The sequence below is a fragment of the Clupea harengus genome, chromosome 20 (genome assembly GCF_900700415.2).
Source record: "Clupea harengus chromosome 20, Ch_v2.0.2, whole genome shotgun sequence".
In the NCBI taxonomy this organism is placed as follows: Eukaryota; Metazoa; Chordata; class Actinopteri; order Clupeiformes; family Clupeidae; genus Clupea; species Clupea harengus.
Window position 1 is genome coordinate 4,590,242 of NC_045171.1, and position 19,104 is coordinate 4,609,345.

Below are 19,104 nucleotides of genomic sequence, written 5' to 3' on the forward strand. Positions count from 1 at the left end.
ACGTAACTGGTACGATTCAAGTAGTGTCTCCAGTATGAGGGCATACATTGCTGTTTTAACTTTCATGTAAACATTAGTTGTGTTTACACTGATTTACTGGACTGTAACTTAAGTAATCATTTGATCCAGTTACAAGTATAGCCACAACCCGAAGTTACGTTGTGCCTTCTCATTTAGACTGTCTGCAGAGTAGATTTTTGCCAGTCGCCTCACAATTGTACTTCAGACGGCAAGTTTTTCGTCCCCCTAAGCAGAAACATGATGCTAAAATGGCGCCCTCCTCACTGTCAAGTTCAAGTAGATTACCGACTCCTGCACTCGGCATTGGGTGTTAAGTTGTTTTGCCACAAGTGAACAGAGAATAAAGCAACAATGACAACAGAAATTCATCCCGTTTGCCACGTTTCATTGACTTTAATTTCAGTGAAAATGTATGCTCACATTTGTATCATAAATAGTTTGTAAAACAACAAACCAACAAACAATTATCCTGCTTTGAAAAAGTACAAGTAGCCTATTTGTATCATTCCCCTAAATTTCGGATAGGCGCGTTGTAGTATCATCATTTGATTCGCATGTGGCACTGTGACACAGTTCATCAGTTAAACACTTTGCTTTTCAGGAATAACTTGATGCGTGACCCATTTCCCCAGAAAAAGTTACAACATCACAATCTAGCTGCGCTTATACATCAGAAATTCAGTCTGACATCAGGGCCTAGGTTACAGTATGAGGGTGATTTGAAATAAAAAACGTAGTTCTTTTAAATTAATGTATAGAAAATAGTTTATAAAACATATATTCATTAAATTATTTAAATAAACATATTTAATATATCATTGTTGCTTACGAGGTGCTGTTAACATTTTCTTTTTAAAAGTAGTGCTGGTGTTCTGAAATCGTCTCATAAGCACAATATATTTGTATATGCATAAGTTTCAATTCTTAAAAATAGGTTACAATGCAATGCTGTAACTCTTTGTGCCATCAAACATATTTCCCCTCATGAAACATATATCTAGTACTCTTCAGACTAAAGTTGTGATCGCACAAACAGGTCATCTTGAAAGGTTATTCACATAAAACAAGCAAATAAGACTCTTCTATATGTAACAACCACAGTTTCCATAACGAATAACACGCTAATATTCACAGAAGAGCTACATTTAAAACAATGCAAGCTGACAGACAAAAAACTTTTATTTTGAAATTACTGTGTTGTGACAGTTCATTGTTAATGGACACATTTAAACACGTAGCTACTTGCATCCACAAAGACAGTAGCTGCTGGAACCATCAATAAATGGATACGGACTCATGGTTGGGCTCGTCCCAAAGAATTTAGAAATGGTCGTTTGTACACTGTCACACGTGTTTACACTTCATGAATGAAAACTATATGATCTGGTACAGCTTTTCTGAGAATCTGATCATAATGCAAGGAATGAATGCAAGTGGCTGAAGGGCCCTTGGAATTTGTAGGTAAGCTTTGCTTTTTACAAATTAGTTCTACGCTCTGATGCTAAAGTAAATACATAAAAAGTAGTTAATTTGATCAAAATGATAAGCATGTCGATAGACGTGCTTTATATAATTTATCAACTACAGAATTTATGCTTCACATGTTTGTCAATGGTCTCACAAGCTAAAAAGAATGGCAGTAAAGTAAAAACATTATATAAACAAATGTCAATCAATAATATTTATGTAATTGATATTTTTCTCCAAATAAGACACATTTGTTGTGTGAAAAAGATACAGTTGCAGAATTGGAGCTTTAGAGTTAATGATTTTGTCTTCAATGTTAAACTGGTTATGACCCAAAACTGTACAGTCTTGTTAGAAAATATTTCCATAAATATCATTTAAGATTCGGACCTTACGCCGATAATTAAATTACAAATTGATAAATATGGCATCATGGATATGTATTTACATCGTTATTAACAAAAGGCAACGTTATATTCAAATGTAACAATCGTAACCTAACATCACACTTCTCCACCTGAAACGGACGTGGACAACAGATTCGACCCCATCAAACAAGGAAATACATTCACGAGTAGGCTATATACTTATTTATGATTTATTTTCTTGTTCAAGTTCAAGACAAAGACTTTGGCACGTTTCTTAAGACTGTTTGAAGTTGTAACAATCAATTAAAAGGTGAGAGTGAACTCTCACCTTAATATAAAACACCGTGAAATATTCTTCCTTTTATTTTTTAAATAAAATTTTGAGAAAATACATAAAATGAAAAATAAAATAATTATCTGAAACCTGAAAACTAAAAGTGAAAAACATTTTATTTATTCTTAGAAAGTATTTTATTTATGATTTGTTTCTTCGAACTCGGAATAAAAGTCAATTTTTTCGAATCCTGAGAAAGGACGAGGCCTGCTGGCAAACTGTTATCTCTCCATGTTGTTCCCATGCCATTTTGTACACCTTGAATAGTTTTGAAGGTTTCCTTACTCTTGTGGTCCATATAGAGAGCTTGTTTGTCACTTCAAACGTACCATTCATTAAAGTTGGGCGCTAGTCCATCGTTGTGTGCAGATGTGTTGTGCACGGCAGACGGGGGGGTTTTCGTGGGGTCCTCTGTGTTCGCTGAGACTAAAACTGGGGGTGTGGACGACTCATATCCAGAACTTGCTGCAGGAGACGACTCTGAGCCTTGTGACTCGTGTACCTTTAATAATAAACATTGTAAAATTAACAACAGTAGCATGTAATACTGATATTACCATCACTTAAACACTGCCACATGAATTATTGTGCTATGCTGCTTTCATCCTTCATTACGCAGAAGCAAGCCAGAGTCCAAAGATGCTATTACATACAGTCCACTACTATTACTTATAATGCATCTTCACTTATGAAAATGTGCTGAAAACAAAAGCTTCAGGAATAGGTAATTAGCAATGGGCTACAAGGCAAGACTTGGCCACACATTTTACTGACAAAAAAAACCTGTGGCTAAAGTGCTAAAGATGTAACACGTTTATGCTAGACATGTGAGACTGGTAAACTAGGTTAAGGATGTGTACTGATGATGTGAATTAATGTCGATTTGTTTACCTTCATGTGTTTCCTGAGAGAGCTGGGGTGTGTGTAGGACTTGTCGCACACTTTGCAGATGTAGGGCTTGTCAGAAGTGTGCACGTGCATGTGCTTTTTCCTGTCGCTACTGTTGGCGAAGCGTCTGTCGCAGCCATCGAACTCACACTTGAACGGTTTCTCTCCTGCCAAAAAAAAACCATCATATAGACTACTGCAAACAATGTTGATGTTCCCAAACACAGCCCAGTGTTTTTTCTTCAGTTGAAGTTCTAGTTGAATAATGGGCACACATTCAATATTCAAGGGGTTTTACTCGTATTTTCTTAAAAGGAATAGGCCTAGTCTATATGTGGCTTTGGAGATATTTTGTACTACACATTTCCCGTTCAAAACTCAGCAATGAACTTCCTTGCAGAAAGCTGACACTTACCAAACATTTGTTACTTTTTGAAATGCCCAATCTCCTAAAACCTAGCCTACCATTAACAGACCCATTAAGAACATTTAAACTTCATGCAGCCTAAATAAAGCGGACCTATTACCAGGGCTATTCTTTCGTGTCTGCACTATAGGCTACACAAACGCAAACAGATCAACATTCAAGATAACATCTAAGGAAACGTTAAGGAAACAACCTATTTACATTTTCATTGCCTTTAGAAAAACCGCCATCGAGTGTGGAAATACAGCATTTACACAAAAGTTGTTTGTCTCGCACCTTTGCTTAAGTACAAGAATCTTCAGCTGAAGACAAGAAAACGCGGCCTTGTATTCTCTCACACAGTTAACGTATTCAACATTTTACTTGAATAGACTAGCTCTGCTCTTGTTTCGGCTAGTTTAACTCATTCATGGCATGAACAAAATGTACATTGGGAGTAAATAATATGAGAATGTTGTTCGACGGTTTTTTTTTTTTTACCTGTATGAGTTCTTTTATGAATTTTCAGATTTTCCGATCTGGCAAATATTTTCCCACAGCCTGGGAACGGACACGGGAAGGGTTTCTCTCCAGTGTGTACGCGGATGTGATTGACGAGTTTGTATTTGGCCTTAAAAGATTTTCCTTCTCGGGGACAATCCTCCCAGAAGCAAATGTGGTTACTCTGCTCCGGGCCGCCAACGTGCTCCATGGAAACATGCGTTACCATCTCATGCATGGTACTGAAAGTCCTCTCGCAAGTCTTTTTGGGTCGGTTCATCTGGTTCTCGTCAATCCATTTACAGGACATTTCTTGCTTTATAGGCTGCCTCATGTATCTAAAGAAAGCCCCTGGGCCGTGGTGTGTCGGCACATTCATCCCCATGTTCATATTGATCGGGTGGTTGTAGTTATGCAGCTGAGCAGTGCCGTAAGGGTCCGTCCGAGGACTCGCAACGGGACGGTACGGGTCTGGTCTTCCAAAAATGTCCCCGCGTAAACCAAGATGCATTTGACTGTTAACTACATGTCCGCTCGGTGATGTGTGGCTTACTGCCTGGTCGTGGAGCCCAGGAAACAACAGATGTCCCGGGTTGTCAGAGATTCCTGGGGGTCCATGTAGACTCCCCGCGGAAGCAGCAAAGATCCCATGCTGGGCACTCGTAGCTGCTGACTCCCCGATGCCACCTCCACGGTTTCTGAAGAGAAAGTCTCGGGTTGAATTGAACGGTCCACCGCCGTAGGAGCCCACCTGTCCGCCGTGGTGGTGCCCCAGCGCGGCTGCATATCCAGTAGCTTGCGGAGTAAAAGCGGACGTCTGACTAGATGCGATATCGTGGGTCACCGGACTGAGCTTGAAAGCGGCCGAATGGGACGAATCAGCGAAGGGATTTAGTCCCAGCCCCGGGTCTCTGTTCCCGAGTTCATGGTGCCTCGGTGCTCCGAACCCCCCAACTCCTAGCGATGGGAATTGAGGACCACTGTCAAGGAGCATAGTCATTGGGCTCAAATGACAAAAGGAAACGAAAAGGGAGCAAATACAATTGAAACCCCGTGTTAGCGGAGCTCAGTTATAGCGTCTGCGAAATCTGTTACTCTACACAACGTTGTTCAGCTAGACCTACACGAAAAATTCAAAAGTTAAGAAGAAAATCCTGGAGCTCGTTGAGCGGGGGAGAGAAACTCCCGTAACTGTGATCCGTGAGAAACAGGATCAAACTTCCCCCCCTTTCCAGCCGAATGATGTCCTTGGACTGATGAAGTCAATCACTCACTCCTTGCACATAAATGAACTCGGGAGGCAGCTCTACGATAGCCAATGAGAGCACAGCGCACTCTCCGTCACGTGACTGCAGTGAAAGGAGTTAATTGGCTAGATGTCTGTTGATTGGCACATTTGAGGATTGGAAATGTTAGTTCGTTTCATTGGTTAAATTTGATTGGTTAGCGAGGCATTATTTGCAGGTGAGGCTACGGGACATTACTTGAGTTCTGTACGTGAGCCTTATTTGTTTCCTATTGGAGGCACGACAGTTGTGTAGAAAGTTACACATACTTTTATTTTTTGCATTCATGAAACAAGTAGCAGGTTATATTCCCTCATCGTTGCAATATAGGCCTGACAAATGCCGTTTATTAAGAAATGTACTTTTGGGTCAAGTACATTTGTGAAAGTTTACTTAATTTGAGATTAACTGGGAATTAAACTTTACTTTACACCATGATCTCCAGTGTACTAGAAGTAATGTAAGTAGCAAAAAGAGTGACATGCGGCTTGTTTTGGATTGTCCGATAAGGTGTAGCTACACAACTAGGCTAGACAAATGTGAATGCGCAGTCTCCACATCTTTTTTCAGAGAGTGTAAAACAACATCTATCCATCTATCTATATATATATCTATGCATGTGTAATTGTACACTGTTCTTATATAAATAATCCATATGCAACAGATTTTATGACTATTATTAACCTGCGGTTATTATTATTGTTATCCCACTCACATTAGCCTACAATATAGTTCATAAACGGTCCCGACCGAGCTCCTAAGACTTCCAAAGCGCTACAGGGTGTGAGAGTGGAACAGAAGAATAAATGACAGAAAGAAAAGTGGCAGTACTTGTAATATAGTGAGATTTTTTTCTTCGACCTCCGCCCCCCCAGCCCCCACCCCCACCCCTCCACACACACAAAAAAAATAATGCTATAGAGCAAGTTTCACAGGGTTGCCGCTGACTCGCTGCAGGACGCATACAATCTGATCAAGTTCAGAGACGCTGAGTGCTTCAAGCGGCGCTTTATAACACCAAGCCTTTTCACTATACCCCCCACCCCCAATCTGTCTCAGGAAGGCGCTCACATTTTTTATTTTAGACATTTCAAAAAGAAAAATCTCCAAATCAGTCCCTCACTCGGCGTCAGCCCTGCACTTGGCCCTCTGTGCTACATGCACAGCCTTCGATAAAAGATTGCAAATACATTTTAAGGTGAGTTTGGGTCTTCAAGTAATATTTTCTAAGATCTAGTTTTGTTGACACATTTGTCTGGGTGCTTTGGGTAGAATATGTTTGTACCTGGTAATCATATTTGTAGAAACTGTTTTTGTGTAGGCCTTACGTTACGTTGAAAATAAACTGTCGTGTTACATAGTGGTTTTATTAGAAAATGATACATTTTATGCATCAATCAATGGCATAGAACTGGCTTTTGAAGCAAATGCACGTCTTGGATTTACAGCTAGATCATAGCTGTAGCCTAAAGACCATGTGTCTCTCTCTCTCTCTCTCACTCCCTCCCTCCCTCCCTCTCCCCCCTCTCTCTCTCTCTCTCTCTCCCTCTGTCTCTCTCTCTCTTTCTCACACACACACACGGACAAGAGAAAAACAGACATACACAGCACGCAAACACAGGCATACGCAAGCCCTCTCTCTCTCTGTCACACACACACACACACACACAAACACACACACACACACACACACACACACGTTTACCATGAGGTAAATATATTCTCTCCATGAGGCAGTGGACAAGTCTGATGGGTAAATATGTTGGGCTGCCTTTGAGTCAGAAATTTATGGCGACCTCTGTGAACTTTCACAAGTGACGGGCTGTTAACTTTTCTCTGCTCTCCCTCGAGATATTTTATTAGGCTGTTGAAAGCAAAGGGCGCGGTTAGGTTATTATATATGGTGTGTTCACAGTGGGAATATAGCCATAAAACAATTAACCACAAGAAGCGTGTACACGATGGCCTACAACCATCACGTATAAAATCTTTCTGGGGTTCCAAGTTTGCAGGGTATTAATCTACAGTATTTACCTTTTAAAAAGTCTTAGTATTAATATTAATAAATGGTCTTCAGCAACTGTTGCGCACGAGGGGAAAGTATGGTATATTCCTGCGGTATAATGCACCACTTCGTCAGTACCTAGTACACGGTTTGTCCTGTAAATGTTACCCTTTGCTTCTGTACACTTGGTTCCTACAGGTTATCCATATCAATTCCTTCTTCATTCCAAATATTTTCTCAAACACAGAAAAAACGTCTCTACCTTTAGCTCTATGTGAATTGCAACCTATGCTACTCGTAAAGGCCCCAAACCATTGCAGGACCTTCAGTAAGACGTTCATGACGTGCCTCAAAATGAAATCAAGAAGGCTGGAGAAACATAATTTCCCCATCAATAGCAAAGTATAGCAATAATAATAATAATTAACAGATAATACGACAAATGAACACGAGATATTAAATATTTGCCCTAATATCATTTATCGCTTTTAGTATTCATGAGGAGGCTTTACTGCTGGATTCTCCTGTTATAGCATAATAATTACCAGGTTTCGTTTTGGTTATAGATTTGGGTAATACATTTTTTGGTGCAAACTACATTCATTTATACCTTTACAAAACATTCCCCTAATCCTTGAATCTCTTCCTTGCATACGCCATTTGCTTTGTAGCTCTTAATTTAGGCTACTTTCAGTATTTTAAAACATTTTCAAATGACTTATTATTATAAGGTAAATTGACTGACATACTTTACACATACCTGGCTGTGCTAATTGCGTAATCTTGTTTATCTGGGGTGTTAAAAGTCACAAAATAAGCATAGCACTTTTTATAGTTTTAAAAATAACATTCATGAACAGTTTGATCAAACCTCTCATCTGCTATAAGACATTGTCCTCTCAAACGTGTTTTCAAGGAATCAGCTCTAAACGTGTACTACTTACTTACGGTACTCGTACACAAACATTCAATATGTGTGTGTATGCTGTGATTTTGGTTTATAATCTGAGTTAATGTTGTGTATCCCCATATCTGATTAATGTACGTGGATAGAAATCGTGCCGAGGGCTCTGAAACGATCCACGAGTCCCGGGCATGCGCATAAACCTCTTACGAGGAACCACTTGATATTAACATCAAACGAGACTCACTGTATCACATCTTAATGTTGCGCTAAAATACAGAACCACTTTCCCTTATTCTTCAACTAGCTTGCTTGATACATTGTGTGTAAGTAATCCACGATACTTCTTCTCGATATAAATATTAATCTTTGCCTTGCTTGATGTAAGTAGAATGTATTTTACTCAAAACATGTAAGTAAGCTGGCGTTTAACCGAAAATACAACCTTAAATGGCGCGTTCACGTAGTAACGAATTTAGTGACCAAGTACTTAGTGACTTAGACACTTGTTAGAGTTGTGCACCTTATCCGTCTATCTGAATCGTTATCTTATATGGTTTTAATACAACTCCTTGTGCTAACAGTAGACATTACACGCTGGTTCGTGTGCAGCTGTACACTCGCCAAGTTCTGTGCAACAGAAACTTTCCTCTCAAGTGTTAACCCAATCATTTCCAGACATAGGAAATGATCGGGCTCAACCGGCAGCGGAGGGGCAGGGAATAGCGAGTCCAGAGAAAACGGCACGCCAATTGAGAGGAAGGGCTGGAGACTTTTCAGTCGACACTGACATATTTCAACTGTGTTACATGTTAAATATAATGGCTTATTGCAATACTTAATTAAAGGAGCCAATTGAGAAAAATGCTTCCTGAATATCTGGTTTTGATTTCAAATTAGATGTTGATTTGTAATGTTAAAAAGTAGTTTTTAAATTGGCAGCAGTTGTCCTTGTTGTCCCATTATATTTTGTGAAAACAGTACATTCAAATATATACAAAAAAATCGGCCATTTAACTCTGCAGTGTTGAAAACGTATGATTTTTAGGGTGTTCCTCTACTCCTAAGAATTCCAGCGAAACAAACATACAAAACGCATATTGAAAAACGTACTTTGTCATAAATCTGAGCTAACTTTTCCATCACTGAAATCACTCATTCCTAAGGCTATTGTCTCAAAAACGATTGCAGTGGATATCTGTGACCAGTGGGTCAGTTGGAATGTGAACATGATATTTGCTGTCTTTTGAAGGCAGGGTCTTGTTTTGTTGACCTCTGCAGCATTGTTTTGCCCAGAGTGACAACATAGCTCTCTTCAAGGCACCTGCCATTAATATATACCTCTCAGGATTTAGTGTAAGCTTCTTTCGTGTCAGTAAGTCATGCATGCCTAAGCTGTCATGTAGGCCAGTAGTGCTTATATTATCACACCAACCTGTGAGGCGTTCACCTTTGCATGGCAATGGTCATGTTTAAGGGCATAGTTTAAACAGTTTGGAGTCTGGAGTTCTTTGGCAGATGCTGACGGTTTGAGTTTTCAAATGATAGTGATATTGTGAGTCAGTGAGTGTTTTCAAGGCTGGTGTCAAAATGGCCCAGTCTGGGCAGCCATGCAAGCTTCAGCGCTGATTCAATGGTATTTTGTCGTTGATACAATAGCATCTATATATCAGTTACAGACTGTTACAGTTACGGATTGTGTTTGTTTATTTATCATACTTTCATTCTTTCGGTGTGCCACTTCTGTGCCACTTCTGCGCCACATCTACCCACCACCCCACACACACTGACTCATGCATCCCCCACACACAAACACACACACACACATACAGGAAAAGACACACACGCACACACACATGCAATATCATGGACATAATCACTTAGCCACATACTCACTCGTCATACACACACATATGCAATGGCGCACACACACACAGGCAAAACACACATACACACACACACACACACACACACACAAACTACAGTATATCTAGTCATTGTATGTAATCACATTTGAACTCGTAAGCAAAAATGTTGAGTGCATGATTTGCATTGCAAGATCTCCTTCTTCTTTTTTGCAGGCAACTCAACATGAGGAAGAGAAGATTGAACATGCTATGCACTGCATAAAGTGTTTATTCACAAAATAATAATACAGGATCAAGTAAGAAGGGGTGTATTTCTCTCTACATATGGATCTGTGATTATGTTAACAGTGCTTTGAGATGGCTGATGGTTGCAATTTTGACTCCAGTTCGAAGCGGTGCAATGTTCTGCGGAATAGTTTCTGTAGCCCATTGTAGTTTAATGTAAAGCCACATTTTAATGTTACTACTTTTCTCTTTTGTCTTCGTTGAAGAATGGACAGGGGCGCTGTCACGTAAACAAATGAATGCTACACTTCTTGGTCTTATGGTACAAATTTAGCCAAGTTAGCAGTGTTGCTTGACCCGGAACACTATTTTGACCCGCTGATGATATAGATGTGCTGTACTCTGGATATCAAAACAGCTCCACTCGTATATGATATCATAGCTCATTTTTGGTCCCTAGCATTTTATAGTATCGCTGTCCATGTTTTGGACACATCAGAGAGCCCCCCCTCTAACAGAACCACAGTGTATGTTGTCCTTACTTTATCACATTTCGCCATTTTACGAAAGAAGAATGTTGGTTGTGTGGAAATACCCTGACTAAATATTGAACCACACTGTGCACTGCTGTTACAACAGAGTATTACTTGGCAAGGAGCGATTTCAGTCACCTTGCCTTTATTATCATTCCAGTGCACATACCCTGTGTCCATTACTGTATTTTCCCCATATGTTTTGCAGTGCATTAACATTACATAACTAATGGTCTTTGTTCAAACAGAAAAGACGATGAGATGACAATTTTTATTGATCGTTTAGTTTGGAAGGTAGGTAGGTTAAATAGGTGGCAATTGTGTTGTTTTCGATGGTCTCTTTTGTGATGTTGGGTAATATTTGTTTCGATATGCAACTTCTTCTGCAGCATGTATTTGTAAGTGCTGTTGAAAAAAATCTATCTGTTGCATTATAATTAAAATGTCTTTGCTTGTCCACTATGGATGTCATTCAGTTTGTAGACTATGATTTCGAATATCTGTGATTTATATGTTAGGCTGTTCATTTTTTAGGTGTAGTTGCTGGCTACTGTTCCTTATCTGCTCATGGGAGGTTTTGCCTTACACTGCTCCGCGTTTCATTCAAATGTTGTATTTTAAGTTTTATATTGTTGTCTTTCACGTTGAACCTCATGAAATAAATAAAAACCTCGAACAAAGGTAAAAAAAAAAAGCTTCACTACTTTCTTTTTTTTTAGAAATGAGAAAAGACAATCTCACTGCATCAACAATCATTTCTTATCTAAACTTTTTCTGCGTACTCGGTACTGTGGTAAAGAAAATATCCTGCCTCCATATCAATACAATTTCTTCTGATTTGTTAAAGTTGTATCAAGCCTATGAAAGGCAGAGAGGCTAAGAAATATTTCCACTTTTGTCAACTTAATAAACTGCAGTCTGTTTTAGTCTCTCACTCTCACTCAAACCCCTCCCCTACCACAAATCTGACAATTTAGGAAAATGGCTTTTACAGTACATTGTTCCATTAGTAACATCAGGGGAGAGAGGTGTATAATTGTATCTTTGACTGAGAACTTGCTCTGATAAATATGCAGGTAAAAAAGAAAACTGACATAACCTGGGGACTCAACAATATGCCACCTGTGTGAACTTGTGTGTCCTTCTGTGCTTGCATGTGTATTTTCAAAAAAAGATACCCCTTAATAAAAAAATTTTGTGACGGTAGGTTACCATACACTTCAGATCATATAAATAAACTGAATATAGATTTCTTTTCTACTGCACCAAAAAGCAGACTCTTAAGGGTTGAGGTCAGTGGCACTCTGAAAAATACACAATCATATCACAGTGCATGCTCAGCCATCTGGAATCATTAACATGTGTTAGAGAACATTGTATGAACATAGTTTACTAGAGTTCTTAGACTATTTCCAGGTTCAGTTTTCATCCCAAACTTACAGATAAATAGACTAATCATATTTTTAACCGAGGCCTCAGATTAAAAGATAACGTTCTATCTTGAAAAACGCTACTGGGTGGAATTATTAACTAGGGGTGTGTTTCGCAGTTACGACGTCGCTCCCTTTTACGAAGATTCGAAAGGTATACCTGGGTAAAGTTTTTTTTTTTTTCTACGAGTGTTTCCTGAACCATCTCGCAGTAGTTATTCTAAGAGAAACCTTCCTATGTATACCTTAAGAGGCTAAATCCATGTTTCTGGAATCGATTATTGTCATTCACATAGGTTTGAGCATGCGTGAGACAGTGGGCATGACTCAGACTGGAGCGCAGGTGATCATTTTTTAGAAAGGACATCATCAAGAAATACTATGCACTCAAATAAGGACTGCTGTAGGATAGATGTTGCTCATACATTTGTGTTCGTAAGAGATAAAAAATGAACGGCTAATTAATTCACACCGATTTTTTTTCTTTGTATTTCATGAAACACACCATGTAATGCAACGCATATCTTTGCCTTACATTGCAGTCAATGTATAGGCCTACCTTTAGACACTGACACAACATTTTAGGCTCTAAAGTGTTTGTTTTATTTAAAAAAAAAAAAAGTGTTAATGTTTAGCTAAGAGTGGTCCAGACCAACCCTACGAAAGTATCTCTATAAGAAGGTATACCTGAGCTAAGGGTGTTTTGGGAAACACCACGAAACGTTGAGGTACAGCTTAAGTTATAAATTACTAATGACGTAGTGTTAAGAAGGCTCTGGGAAAGGCGCCCGAAGGCGTTTAAGTTTGGAGCCTAACTCCAGCATGTTCAGTGGGAACGATAACATTTCAAAAACTGCCTACTCCGGTAACCTGAGCATTTTTTTTTTTTGCATCAATGATTCTCAGCATTCGCTGATAAATGGGTGAACGTCTGTGTTATATATTGTTTTTTTGATTAGCCAGTCATGCCATATCCGACGTTTAACAGCCTTAAATGTAATGCTAGGCTACATCACTTTTGTCTCGACGAAGCCATAATCTGTTTTCTAGATTAATACTGCTGTAAGAAATGACCTTGACTGACCACAGAAGTGGTTGTAATTTGTTTTTATTCCAATTTGCCTTTGGACCGCATCTGCCAACAGTTGGTGAAGTCGGCACCGCGTAAAATGAAGTGCGTTGGCACCACTTAAGAGGGGGCGACACCAAATGCCAAAATTTGACAGACAATTGCTTTCGTGGCAAAATACATATGCTGAATTTAAATTAACATTTTAAGATTATAGAAATAGATATAGACTTTTGAGGTCTCCATAAAAAAACACAATATCATCTCGAATCAGCGAAAACTACGTCTAATGACGATTAGATTAGATACAGATTTTATTCAATGCTCTTTTGCAAGAAAAATAGCCCACTAAAACGGAGTCGTCTTTGATTAAATTGAAACCAACAGGTGATGTTCCAAGGACAATGTAGTCGAACTGTTATAACATATCCATAAATACTACCACATCAACTTTGGAATGTTGGATTTTAGGATATTTGCTGGTTGTAATGAGACTCCTTTAAGTCAAAGGCAGACCAATGTTTGGTAGTACATAGCCTACGCGGCACATATCAAAGCGTTTTCTCTCCGATATTTGAAAACGGAGTCCTGCGGTGAACGCCTGCGTGTCCCTTTTAAAACAAACCCAGTCGCTGTCAATCATAGCACATTCCAACCAATCCCAAAGCGCCCGTTTTTAAAAGCAGCTTTGCCTGCTGTGCTTTTATATTGCAGCATGGCCTGCTTCGAAGCATTTTTACTACCACGGTTATTGCCACAAATCAAGAGGGCAAAGTGAACGGCATGGGACTCACACCAACTTTAACGAGCTTGTGTCTGATTCATGCGCCTGCGATGTTCACGGCCAAGAATTTCACATGCAGATGATGATATTCAGCAGGGGAAATGGGGACAAGGTTTCTAGGTAAATCTTGAACTTAAAGGTTGGTTGATTTTGCAAACTCAGCCAAACTCACAACAAAACATGACAAGCCTGTCGAGGTTTAGTGGCTGCCCTCTTTCTTGCGTCAACCCCGGGGAGAGCAATACTGAACCCAGCGTGGTGCTGCCACCTTTGGCAGGGGAGCACATGGGGCACCCCACCGGCAGTTCCTTAAAACTCTGCCCCTCGCACAATCTGCGAGACTACCCTGAGACGAGGGCCCGTGCATATGTTGACCATTCGGTTCCCCATCTTTCAGACACGGGATACACCAGCCACCGGTTAGAACCCAGTCCTAGGGGTATTATTATTGGGACAAACCTGTCAGGACCAGGCATGCCACCGGTCACAGATCAACTGGCACCAAGATCTAACCAGCATGGCACGACTGGAAGGTATCGTGACCTTCCCAGCTATAGGGATGGCAGAAGCCACGCTTTTTTCTCCGCATACCACGATCAGGCCCACGGCTCCTGCGACACTGCTCGTGATTACAGCAGCCAAGTAATGTTGGGACTTCCCGGCGATATTCTCTCGAGGGCTCACCCCTACAGCCAAACGATCAGCGGCCCGAGGGGCAACGGCCAGCAACTTGTCACCCAATTTCTGGGTCTCTACAAACCGCTGAACATGGCTGTGCAGCGGGGAGGAGGAGGCGACGCCTTCCTCAGGTGCTCCAGGCAAAATCCCAACCACGAGCTGGTGTGCAAGTGGAGTGACGGCCAAGAGGGGGTCGGGAAACAACCCTGTGCCAGGACTTTTGGGACCATGTATGAACTTGTCACCCATGTCACGGTGGAGCATGTTGGCGGACCAGAACAGACCGAATACGTTTGCTTCTGGGAAAACTGTCCACGGGACAGTAAGCCCTTTAAAGCCAAATACAAGCTGGTGAACCATGTAAGAGTCCACACAGGGGAAAAGCCCTTCCCCTGCCCCTTCCACGGATGTGAAAAAGTTTTCGCAAGATCAGAAAATTTGAAGATCCACAAGAGAACACATACAGGTTGGTGCCAATACCATAACTAATATTATCAGTTGAAGACACAATAATAGTACCAAAAAAACGATTAAAAAAATGTACACAGTTATTATTTTACTGTGTTGTTTTCCAGTAGGTAAATAATTAGCCACTCTTTTGACATGCTTTTACCGTTCTTTAATTAAGGTATTACCTATAATATTTGTAATGGTTGATAAGAAAGATTAGTACTTGGTAAATCATTAAAGACTAAAAATAGACATTCTTTAACCAAACATCTTGTTATATTCACTCTCAAATCAAGAATCAGTTTGTTTAAATCGTTTGCAACTTTTATTCAAAGAGGCTATTCATTTTATGAGCTTTGTTATTTCCTGGAGACTTAAAATAATACCTTAAAACGTTGCTCACTGCAAAACTATTTTATTTTTGCCAAAATGATTTATTAAGACACTCCGCCACTTTCACTTTATATTAAGATGACTTAAAATGTTCTTGAAATTTCAGGCAAGTTATGAATACTGTTACTACTATTGTATCTCTGCTATTGTTGTGGTTTTAGTATTAGTATTGTTGTTATTATTATTTGGAGTGGCGGCTTATGTGTGTTGCCGTGGACCAGGGTTAGTAGCCGTGGTAGGAACGACAGCAGCTGATGAGCACATAGAAAACTAGGTGACTCTTTAGGCCAGTTGTTTGGGTGCCTCTCATTCTCATTCATGTCGAGAAATAAATAAATAACTGCCGGGACACCGGAGAGTTGTGACGTAGTTTTTACGCGGCGCGCAGTTGCAACCTCAGTAGGAAGGATTATTACTCTGCGCTCGCGCAGGACCCATGCTGCAAACTCAGCAGCCAGATAAGCTACGCTACGAAGTGCACACGTCATACTTTCCCTTTTTAAAACTGCGAGTTATGAAAATCTCAGTATTTCAATCATTGCAAAACAGCAAATATTCGTTTAATATGTGGCACCATTATTCTTTTCAATGTAGGCTATATTTAATTGCAACCTGAATACATGTCAACCGAAGTAATGAACCACAGTTATTCTTAAGCGAGTACAGTGCAATAGAAATCAACCTAATGAGCAAAATCTTACATATATATATATGTATATATATATTTACTGTTAAAAGTGTTTTAAATAACTTGGTCCCACTGAACACATGTAAACAGATCTAATACACGACATCTGACGCAGTGACAAATTAATTTGCTGGATATGCACAGTGGAAAACACAACCATGTCCCGTTTTAATTGAAATTTCATGCTGACAGATAATCTAAATAAATAATATGTCATTATGTTATTTATCGATGACATTTACTCGATCAAATACCTTCCCTGTTTTTGAAAGTGCTGGGGTTTCTGTTGGATTAGTTTACACTGAAAGTGTCTCGATTAGTCCAATATTTGCTGTGTGTGTGTGTTAACTACATTGTCACGTGCAAAACTGTGTCTTATATAGGCTTCTACAATGTCGTTGACACATGACATATGTCAGTTTCAGTGAGTTTCACCCTAAAAAAAATATTTTGTTATAAAGATGGAGGAATTGGAGAGTCAAACGTGATAAAATGGATACCATCCTGCCTAGGATAGAGACACATTAAATGAATCAGGTTACATTACACAGAAGGCACCTGAACTGAAGGGAATAAAATGTAAATGTTAATAGATCATAAAATACCACATTTTCATTTCCCCAAGAGAAGTCAATCACTCTGTTCTTTGGCTAACTAGACATGTCCCTCGTAACAAGCGGCCATTTCTCCCCCTTCTGCACGTTTAGGTGAAAAACCGTTTAAATGCGAGTATGAGGGCTGCAATCGGAGATTTGCAAACAGCAGCGACCGGAAGAAGCACTCTCACGTGCACTCCAGCGATAAGCCCTACACTTGCAAAGTCATTGGATGTGAGAAATGTTACACTCATCCCAGCTCTCTACGCAAACATATGAAACTCCATTGCAAGGCCTACATATCCAAAGCCAACGATGGGCGCTTGGAGGATGGGGAACACCTTGCCGAAGCCAGGTCACCTACAACAGAACGGCAAGACGTGTCCTCCCCTCCCTCCATGACCCGAGCTCCACCACCTGTCTCTTCGCAAGGGTCCCTCTCCCCTGAGATTCGCAACGACACGTCTCTGAGGTCACGTTTTCATCACACATTTGACAGCAGTTTGGACTACTCTACGCATAGGTCACAGTCCCTCTTGGACCCTTTGTTGATACAGCGGAGCAATTATAGGCCCGAGCCTTCACAATACCCGTGTACACAGACGAGCCACAGTTTCAATCAAGGACACAGGACTTTTGCGACTAGCTCACCTTTCCAGAAGAGCATTGTTAACGGCTGGTATACGTGTCACAGTGGCGTGGACACTTTCTCGTTAAAACAATGTAACGAAGATATGTCATCAGCCTAATTCTGATATTAGTTAGGCTGTTAGCCTTGCAGTCATTCCTGGCCCGAACAAGTACCTAAGCTACAGTATATGTACCCCAATTAGTAATTTGTTTTCCAATTTCAAGACACAGATATTTATAATATAGTGCAAGTTGTGGATGTAAGCTTTAAATGTTGTAAATGACGCTATTTCAGTGTTGTGGTGTGCTCAGTTGGCATTATAGCATATGCAACGGATGTCCAGTCTAGTGGTTCAAAAAGAAAACTGTTGAAAATATGATCCATGTTTTTGACCTGCTCAAAACCCATATAGACTAAAGACGTACTATAGTAGAATACGTTCAATTGCTTCTGGATAGTGGTTAAAGTTCTTGGATAAAAGAAAACGTACAATTATTGTTCTATGATATGTGATGTTGAAAAGTCAAAAGAGTTGTTTCAAAAGCTGTGAACATTTTTCCTGTCATGTCCAATTTTAACGCCTAGCATATTGTAAAAAGAATGTTATTTATGTCTCTATTTCCTCTTGAAATCATAATTCAAAGATAGCCTATTTAGGATATCGTGCATTAATTTATATATATATAAAAACACCACATTAAGTATCACATAAAAGCATTGTGAGTTACGCGACCCAGTGCGGCCTCGCTTTTTCAACCCAACACAGGGTGGGGCGTGCGTGCCTTCTGATGCCTGTTCCCAAGATGCCCCCTCCCAGTATTTTTCTTTCTTTTAATAGTCTATACATGGATAGGCTATTTCATATATCTCTGCAGCTCTTTTTGGATAGGTTGAGAAGCCAATCTACGGTCTACTTGATAAGAATTAAAATGTTTAATTAAAATTCTACTGTATATACTGTAACATTAATTATGCATTCAATATTTCATTAAAGTGTCTCTATTCTCTTTGATCAGGCCGTGTGTGATTAAACCCAATGCATTCTCAATGAAAACGTGCTGTAGTAGTAGCATAGTGACGACTCCCACATTAGGAACCCTGTTCGTTTCAGCTATATCGCTGCACATTTGAGGATTTTATTGCATCTTGCCCACTCACACACACACACACACACACACACACACACACACTCTCTCTCTCTCTCTGATAAACACACACACACACACACAAACACACTCTCTCTCTCTTTCTCTCTCTCTGATAAACACACACACACACACACACACGCACGTACGTACGTGCTTTTGTGATTTGCTAATATAGCACTTGAACGTGAGGCAACTGGATTTGCGTAGATGTTTGCGTTGTCTATGCTTAACCTCGCTGGGCGGTGGAGGGGTATGAATCCCACAGCCTTCATAACCGTTTAGCCAGTTCAAAAAAAGGTGTGGGGTCAATATCTCTTGGGCCACGAGTTGTTGGCCGTGTGCAAAGCTGGTATTGATTTCAAAGAACACTTAACCTATCTCTGGGATCAAATACACCTGGCTCCCGTGCCTCACCACTGCTACTAGCTACT

General features: G+C 40.0%; 2 protein-coding genes across 4 annotated transcripts in view; one reads left to right on the top strand and one right to left on the bottom strand.

The window, feature by feature from the left end:
* zic6 (zic family member 6) overlaps positions 1 to 18,537 on the top strand; it is a 64,909-nt gene extending 46,372 nt beyond the window's left edge. For all 3 annotated transcript variants that reach the window (XM_031586775.2, XM_031586777.1, XM_031586776.2), the window contains 2 exons: positions 10,262 to 15,233; positions 17,006 to 18,537. In XM_031586775.2, coding sequence (XP_031442635.1) covers positions 14,270 to 15,233; positions 17,006 to 17,643 — 1,602 coding nt within the window. In that variant the 5' untranslated portion in view covers positions 10,262 to 14,269 and the 3' untranslated portion in view covers positions 17,644 to 18,537. The remainder of the gene's footprint in view (positions 1 to 10,261; positions 15,234 to 17,005) is intronic.
* Positions 769 to 6,145, bottom strand: zic3 (zic family member 3 heterotaxy 1 (odd-paired homolog, Drosophila)). Its single transcript, XM_012840694.3, has 3 exons — positions 3,986 to 6,145; positions 3,082 to 3,245; positions 769 to 2,692 (listed from the first exon to the last, which is right to left on the bottom strand). Exons 1-3 carry the CDS (start codon positions 4,983 to 4,985, stop codon positions 2,510 to 2,512), a joined length of 1,347 nt encoding a protein of 448 aa, XP_012696148.1. The 5' UTR covers positions 4,986 to 6,145; the 3' UTR covers positions 769 to 2,509.
* Positions 18,538 to 19,104: the final 567 nt, after the last annotated feature.